The sequence below is a fragment of the Phyllostomus discolor genome, chromosome 12 (assembly GCF_004126475.2).
Source record: "Phyllostomus discolor isolate MPI-MPIP mPhyDis1 chromosome 12, mPhyDis1.pri.v3, whole genome shotgun sequence".
NCBI classification, from domain to species: Eukaryota; Metazoa; Chordata; class Mammalia; order Chiroptera; family Phyllostomidae; genus Phyllostomus; species Phyllostomus discolor.
In genome coordinates, this window is record NC_040914.2 from 21,147,452 (window position 1) to 21,155,263 (window position 7,812).

A 7,812-nucleotide genomic window follows, 5' to 3' on the forward strand; every position below is an offset into this window, starting at 1 on the left:
CTCCATTCTCTAGGATCCCCTGACCCCCAGGATGCCCCCACCAGACTTTGAACCCTGGGCTCCCACCTTTGCTGCCAACCCAGGAGGGCCAGGTGCCTCAGTGTCCCCCCGGGGCCCAAGTGAGCACCTATAGGTGCCAGCCCCTCTCCGTCCTGCCCACCCTCCCTGGGGGCCAGCCGGCCTCCAGGTGCCAGCCGGTTTCCTCTGGGCCTGGGGCAGCCCCGGCACGGGGGCCCACTCCCCACCCGGCCCAGGGGCCTCCCCTCTCACGTCACACCCACGATGTTTCCACCTGAGGGTCCACATCCGCTGTGGGCCTGTGTTCTCCTCAGGGACCGCCTCCTGCCCTTGACCCCCACAGCACTGGCCAAGGGCCCCTTAGCCCCTCCTTCACTTTTTGGGGGGCCTCCAAACCCAGCTCCTCTCCCATCTCTGCCCTCAGGGTCGCCCCCTGGGCTCCCAACCATGGGGATCCCCAAATCCAGAGGGCTCCTGGTCCCGCCTCCCTCCCACGTGACCCAGAGGTTGTGCAATCCAGCCCCCTCCCCCGATCCCCTCCCTGAGGGGATTTTCGAGGAGGGCTGAGCTCCCAGCGCCCTGCCGTCCAGGGGGCTGGGCCGAGGTATAAATAGGGGTGGCTGCTTTGGAGCAGCAAGCCCAGCCCTGCACCGCCATGCTCGCCCTGGAGGCTGCACAGTGAGTGAGACCCCTCCACCTTCCTGCGGAACTCCGGCCGCAGCACCCCCAGGCCCTCCGCCGGGCCTCCCCCTGTGGTGGTTTCAGCCGTCAGCCTGCTGGGGGGGCGTAGGGGAGTCCACCCTCACTGCTCCCCATCTGGGTCCCTTCTTTCCCCTCCCACCTCTGGTTCTCGCCTCCACTCCTCCCTGTCTCCTCCTGAACCCCAGGACCCTACCGACCTTTCCCTGTGAGGCTTGTCTCCCCCATGCTGTTGCCTCCCAGGGGGCCTCCATCTCTGTCTGTCTGTCTGTCTGTCCCTGGGTCCTGCTGGGTCCCACTCACTGTGTCTGCTCTGTTTCCCTCCTTCACCCATTGCTCCCTCTGTCCTGTCTGCCTGTCTCCACCTCTTTCTGATTCTCCGTCCGCCTGTCTCACCCATCCTGTCCCCCCTGGGCCCCCCACCCCATCGTTCTGTCTCTTCTGGGCTCACTCAGTCCATAGTCTGCATCCCTGCGTGCATGTCTGCCCCCCTCCTCCCTCCCCTGCTCCCTCCGTGTGCTCCCACCGAGCCTCAGTCTCCCCACCTCGGCCCAGGCGCCTGTCCAACCCTCTCCCCATCCCAGGTGGACCCACTGGACAGACTGGCTAACGGAGGTCCCGCCCTGCCCCCACTCACCCACAGGCACCCACATCTCTGGGGACTTTCTCTCCCTCACTTTCCCTACCCCCCTACCAGCCTCTCTCTATGCAAATCCCAAGGGGAGGGGGGACATTTGCCTGGCTCCCGCCCCCCACTTCCTGTCCCGGTGGGGTAGTGGGGGTGAGTGGGGGGGCCGGTCTCACACATGAACACAGAGCTGCAGTGGTCACAGCTGCAGCCACCTCCGCTCCGCTGACCCCAACCACGTCGAGACTCAGGTGGCGGAAGGCACCCCTGACATGCCCTTGTGTCTCTCCCCCTCCAGGCTTGAGGGGCCGCACGTCAGCTGTCTGGTGAGTCAGGGCCCTGGGGCCGGGATGGGTAGGAGGACTCACAGGGCCCTCTGTGACCTCCCTGCCTCAGTTTCCCTCTCTGCTCCTTCCTGTCACTTTGTCTTCTCTGACCCTCCCTCAGTGTCTTCCACCACCACCCTCCCCCTCCTCGCTCCCCCCACCCCCAACTGCACCACAGCTGTTTTTCTGAGGTCTCTCTCCTTCTCTCAGGCCCTGGGTCCACTTCCTTGGAGTGGGGTTTGGGGGGCAGTTCTTTGTATCTTTGCCCTTCTATCTCTTTCTCTGTCCGCCCCACATTCGGCAAATCTATTCCTTCCTCTTTCCTCCTCTGGCTTTATATTTTCAAAATTTTGGTCTGTCATATATCAGACGCGCACTACTGTACCTACAACCCACAGTCCAGTCCAGGAGATAAAATCTCACTCCGGGCCTCGAAAGACACCCGCTTCGGGTGTCCCACCCTCCTCCTCCTGACGAGTTTTGCTTTTTTGAGAGAATGGAGGCACGACTTACTGGAAGTCGGTAAAACGGCACGTCTTGTGTCCAGCTTGGGGAGGTCTGACCTTAGACACTCACCTGGGCACCCTCCAGCCAGAGCAAGATGTGGACACTCCATTACCTAGGAATACCCCCTTGCGTGGCTCATTCATCAATACCCCTCTGATTTTTTTTTTCCCACCACACGTTAGTTTGGCCCGGTTTTGAACTTTCCATTGCGTGAATCACTCAGTGTCCCCTTTCGGGTCTGTCTTCCTTTGCTCCACACCAAGCGTGTTTCCGGCACTGGCTCTTTTTCCTTGCTGTATAGTACTCCGCCACCAGCCCTCACCCCTGGGGCTGTCTCCCACTTTTTTTTTAAATAATAATCTTTTAAAAAAATTTTTTTTAAAGATCTTATTTATTTACTTTTAGAGAGGGAAGGGAGGGAGATGGAGAGAGAGAGAGACAGAAACATTAATGTGCGGTTGCTGGGGGTTATGGCCTGCAACCCAGGCATGTACCCTGGCTGGGAATCGAACCTGGGACACTTTGGTTCCCAGCCCGCGCTCAATCCAATGAGCTACGCCAGCCAGGGCGTTGTCTCCCACTTTTAATAAAGCTGCTCTGGCTATTCTTGAACGGGGCTATTTTGCAGACCTGCATTTTCAATTTTCTTAGGTTCCTACCTAGGAGTGAGTTTGTTGGGTCTCAGGATGGTCCGTCTCCAGCCTTAGTCTTGACGACACTTCAGTTGCTAAAGCAAAGTTGATTGTTGGGATGAATCGAACCACCCAGAGGTGGATAAAGGCAGTGCTGAGGCTCTGTCTCTGAAGGAGAGGTTCCACCCTCTTACCCTTCACCCGCCTCCCCGGGGCAGGCAAGGCTGGGGGAATTCTTATGACATGGTGACTGCATTCCAGCGAGGGGCCGGGGTTCCTGGGAGCCCACCATCTTAGCGGGAACCGGTTGCCATCTCTCACTTTCTGTGTGTGTCTCCCTCTGGGTCCTCCTGGGTTTTCCGTGTGGCGTCTGCCTCCTCTCTCTGTCTCCCTGTGCCTCTGTCACTCTGGCCGTGCCTCTGTCTCTTTCTCTGAGCCCCTGTGCCTCTTTCTCTCCCTCTCCCAGCCTTGCACCTCCTCTCTCCTGTCCCTGCCGGAGTCTCCCACCCGGTCTGGGGTGGGGCCGGGGCTCCCCATGGCCCCTGTGACCCGCCCCCTTCTCCCCACCCGTCAGTACCCGGATGGAGTCTTCTACGACTTGGACAGCTGCAAGCACTCCAGCTACCCTGACTCAGAAGGGGGCCCTGGTGAGCGGCCCTGGCCCAGACCCCTCCCCACACGTCCCTTGGGTCCATTTCACGGGTGGGCGGCCAAGGCCCTGGGGGGGTGGGGGCTGCCCCGTGGCAGAGCGGGGCAAGGTCAGCGCAGGCCCTCAGCCCCCTCCCTGTCCTCTCCCGCCAGTGCGCACCCATGCAAATCCTGGGGTCGGAGATTTGCACAGCCCACAATGGCCCCTCTGTGCTAGGGGCTTCCAGGGGGAGGGCGCCCCGGCCAGACCGCCCGGCTCCTGATGCAATGCCCTTCCCCCCAGACTCCCTGTGGGGCTGGACTGAGGCCCCGGCTGTCCCTGCCACCTCCTATGAAGTCTTCGACCCAGCTGTGGTCACCTTTGGCCACCCCCAGGATGTCCAGCTCTGTTATGGACCCTCCTCAACCTACACCCCTGTGGGGAGCCTCGACCCAGCCACCAGCCTGGAGGCCATGGGGCCCGGCTTCCCAGCATACCCCACGGAGGACTTTCCCGGCCAGGTGCGGGGCAGGGAGATAACTGGAATCCCCACTATTTGACTGGTGTTTGCTGGGTGCCAGGCACTGCCTCCCTCCCTTGGATGAGGCTCCAAGGTTGAGAGCTGTGAGTGCTACATTGCATGGACCAGCTGGCGGATGCATGGGCGCAGCGGCTGTCACCCATGTGGCACAGGCTTCTGTGGAGTTGGTCTGGGTGACCCCTGACCTCGCCATGGAGGTCCGAGCCGAGCCAGGGTGCTGGCTATAAACAGTGGGGAGGCCCATAGCCTGGGCCCAGGAGGAGGAAGCCAAGGGAGGGAGAGAAGGGGACCCCCTTCCCACAGGTGACCCTGACCTTCTGCAGACCCTGGGCCCCCCGGCCTACGCCCCGTACCCCAGCCCCGTGCTGTCAGAAGAGGAGGATCTCCTGTTGGACAGTCCCGCCCTGGAGGTCTCAGACAGCGAGTCTGATGAAGCCCTCGTGGCTGGCCCCGAGGGGAGGGGATCCGAGGCAGGTATGTGGGAGCAAGTGGGGTGGGGGGGCTCCCACTGGTGATGGGAGGAGAGGCTCAAGGACCATGGCTTCCCAAATACCTTCCACTCCAGTACCAAAGGCAATTCCCAGGTTGCTGTGTGACCTTGGGTAAGGACCTCTACCTCTCTGTGCCTTGCTTTCCCATCTGTGCAATGGGGATGACTGCTCCTGGTGACTGGGAGAATTCAGTGGGAGAACATTGCAAATGAGACAGCAGTGTGTGCTTGGCACAGGGTCCGCGCTCAGTAACCCCTCACCATTATTGTCAACATAACAGCAGTGGAAAAAGGCACCATCTCAGCTCCCATCTAGCCGACCCCTGTTTCCGCCCCTGTGCCCAACATCCATTATGTACTGCCTCTGGGAAGTCAGGATTGTTAGCAACTTTCTCTATCCGGGCCTCAGTTTCCAATCTGTAAAATGAGTCGTTGCTGCCACTCCCGTCTCTTGGGGTTGTGATGGAGATGAATGGAGCTCATGGTCTCTTGCATCCAGTGCTCCGTTGTGGCCACCTGCCCCAGCTCTGTATGAGCTCAGCAATCTGAACTCCTGGCCTCCTCAGGGATCCCAGTCCCTGTGGGGCTGAGAGCAGGGAGGCGAGAGCTGGAGAACGGCCAGGCAGATTCACACCCGCCCCAGGTCTCCTCACCACCAGCCAGTTCTCTGTTGCAAGCCTTTGAGGTCCTCTGTCGACCCATTTCACAGAATCACTCATCCTGGGCTCCACCAATGTGTATTCCTATGCGTCCGCCACCAGGCAGAACAGGGTAGAAGCAAATCCTGGAAAAGAAAGCAGGGAAGGGCCGTGGGGGTTCTGGGGTAACAGCTTTAGGGAGGGAGAGCAACTTGCCCGCTTTTGCGGGGCACGGACAGAGCCAGGTATGCGTATCTAACGGCCACCTCCCACACCTCAATTCTCTGGGGGAGGCGGGGAGACTGAGGCTGGGCGGGGCCTGGGTGGGCAGGGGGGGCCAAGGCGGGGCCGGCGAGGGGGCAGGGTTCGCGGAACACGGTCCCTAACCTGCTTGCTTTTCCAACCTCGCAGGGGCCCGCAAAAAGCTGCGCCTGTATCAGTTCCTGCTGGGGCTGTTGACTCGCGGTGACATGCGCGAGTGCGTGTGGTGGGTGGAGCCAGGTGCCGGGGTCTTCCAGTTCTCCTCCAAGCACAAGGAGCTCCTGGCGCGCCGCTGGGGCCAGCAGAAGGGCAACCGCAAGCGCATGACCTACCAGAAGCTGGCCCGCGCCCTGCGCAACTACGCCAAGACCGGCGAGATCCGCAAGGTCAAGCGCAAGCTCACCTACCAGTTTGACATTGCGCTGCTGCCGGCCGCCCGCCGGGCCTGAGCCCCACGGGGCTCTGGGGGCTCTCGGGCTCCACGTCGGTGTCACGTTGCTGTCCCCTCACCCTAGGTCATAGGACCCGTGGATTCCCCGCTCTGTGGGGGTGGGGGACTGCCATAACCCCTAAGCCCTGCTCAGGGCCCCTCTGGGATTCCCTTGTCATGTCCAGGGTCCCCAGGATCTTCAGGGCTTGGGTCGCAGGACCCACTGAAGACTATAGTAAGCGCCTATGTGGAGTGGGGTGGGGCAGTGCTCCCAGAACCCCAAGAGCTTCTCCGGGATCCCCTTGTGATGTCTGATGTCCCCCAGCCAGGCTGGGGGCGTCTCTGAGACCTCTTGTATGTCTGTTATCCCTCAGTCTCACCTCAGGGAGGGGGAGGCCACAGGTTTTCACACCAGGAGGGGCCACTGCCTGCAACCGAAAGCCCTGCCCAGGGTCTCGGGGGCGCCTTTATCATGTCTCAGATCTCTGTGACTCTTGTCCGCTCTGTCCCCTCAAATCTCTCGGTCATCTTTGAGATCCCCTAATTTGTCTGGAACTGCTCTCCTACTTTTTTTGGTGTGTTTGGAATTCTCCAGTCACATTTAGGGAGACTCTGGGTTCTTTCCGTCGTGTCTGAAAGCGATGGTCAGGTCTGTGGTGGGTGGAGGAACCTCATGGAACCCTGTCCTGCCTGTGCCACCTCTGGTACCCACTCGTCTGCCTGAGGTTCTCCAGTCACATCTGTACCCTCACTCCGGGATTTCCACCTGATATGCCCTTTTGGGGCCCCCACCAGCAGCCCCCAGTAGTCATGGGAACCACCCTCTTTCTTGGGGTATCCTCTATACGCCCACGCTGGGGGTCATTCTGGCCACTCAGCTGCTTCCTGGTGCTGATATTTTAATAGAAGTGTACTTTAATAGAAGGAGCTGATATTTTAATAGAAGGAGGTTTCCATGAAATCCTTTACTTAAAACTTCAAACAACCCAGCAACCAGCTTTGCCGTGTGGAGACAGACTACATCAAGGCCGTGCCCCCTACCAATGGGCCTCTGTCCTCCAGTCTGTCCTGGACCCCAAGGCTGTCATGCCCTGGTGACTTCTTTCAGTTGCCTTGGCCCTGAACCATTTGCATTTTAACCCCTGGTGTGAACCCAGATGGAGGTGAAGCCTGGTTGGACTGCCGTTGTTCTGATTGGAGCCCCGCCCCCCGGCCCCCTGCCCCTGCACTGGCTTCCCACTCAGAGGCTGCCGTGGAGTCCAGAGTCCAGGTCCCTGAGCCTGGGTGGCTGGGGCACCTCAGGTCAAACATTGTTTCTGGGCCTCTGTTGTCCCTTCTGTGAAAGGGGAGAGGAAAGGGAGGAAGATGCTGCAAGTCCGTTCGTTGCAGCCCTGTGGACAGGCCTTTGATACATCTGAAATTCCCCCCCCCACACACACACACACACACTGCTGGCCAGGGGGATAAGGAAGGAGAACCGAGGACCGGGAGATGGAAGAGGTCCTCACAGGGGCACAAAGTGGCTGGTAGCAGAGCCCAGGCTGGGACCTGCCCTGGAGAGAAGGACAGCCCCCCTTCCTTCCTGGGGGGAGGGGGGCCAGCGTGGGTGGGAGGGGTGTGTGGGGGACAAAATGTCCTCCCCAGGGTCTCCTCTTGCAAATGAGCTACCTTTTGCAAAAACTATCATCACCCCAAGTGTGGAATGGAATAAAATAAAATAAAACAAATCAAGGTAGACAGACCTTCTAGGGCCCTTTGTCAGGAACTGCTATGCTGCTGGTCCGCCGGGGCCTGCTGGCCCTCAGGGACGCTGGGACAGCGAGGGTTAGAGCCGGACCAGGCTGAGCCCTGAAGTCTGGGTAAGGGGCTCTTCCTTACCATTGGGGTTCTTCCCCTGCCTTCTCTGCTTCCCTTTCTGGTCTCTGCCCTTCGCTGGATTTCTGTTCTCCCTCTCTGAGCCTCCGTCCCCCTCCCTCGGGATACAGCCCGAGGGCTGGCCGACCTGTGAGCCCTC

The 7,812-nt window shown here is 60.2% G+C and overlaps 1 protein-coding gene across 4 annotated transcripts; it reads left to right on the top strand.

Annotated features, from left to right (window-relative positions):
• Window positions 1–628: 628 nt before the first annotated feature.
• Window positions 629–6,681, top strand: SPIB (Spi-B transcription factor). Of its 4 annotated transcripts, XM_028529831.2 has the most exons (6): window positions 629–696; window positions 1,644–1,671; window positions 3,385–3,457; window positions 3,742–3,959; window positions 4,303–4,453; window positions 5,519–6,681. In XM_028529831.2, exons 1-6 carry the CDS (start codon window positions 674–676, stop codon window positions 5,815–5,817), a joined length of 792 nt encoding a protein of 263 aa, XP_028385632.1. In that variant the 5' UTR covers window positions 629–673; the 3' UTR covers window positions 5,818–6,681. The 4 variants fall into 4 exon arrangements, with proteins under 4 accessions (XP_028385632.1, XP_035868500.1, XP_028385633.1 ...); XM_036012607.1 differs by lacking the exon at window positions 629–696 and having other exon boundaries at window positions 1,360–1,671; XM_028529832.2 differs by lacking the exons at window positions 629–696; window positions 1,644–1,671 and having other exon boundaries at window positions 3,392–3,457; window positions 4,338–4,453.
• The last annotated feature ends 1,131 nt before the right edge of the window (window positions 6,682–7,812 follow it).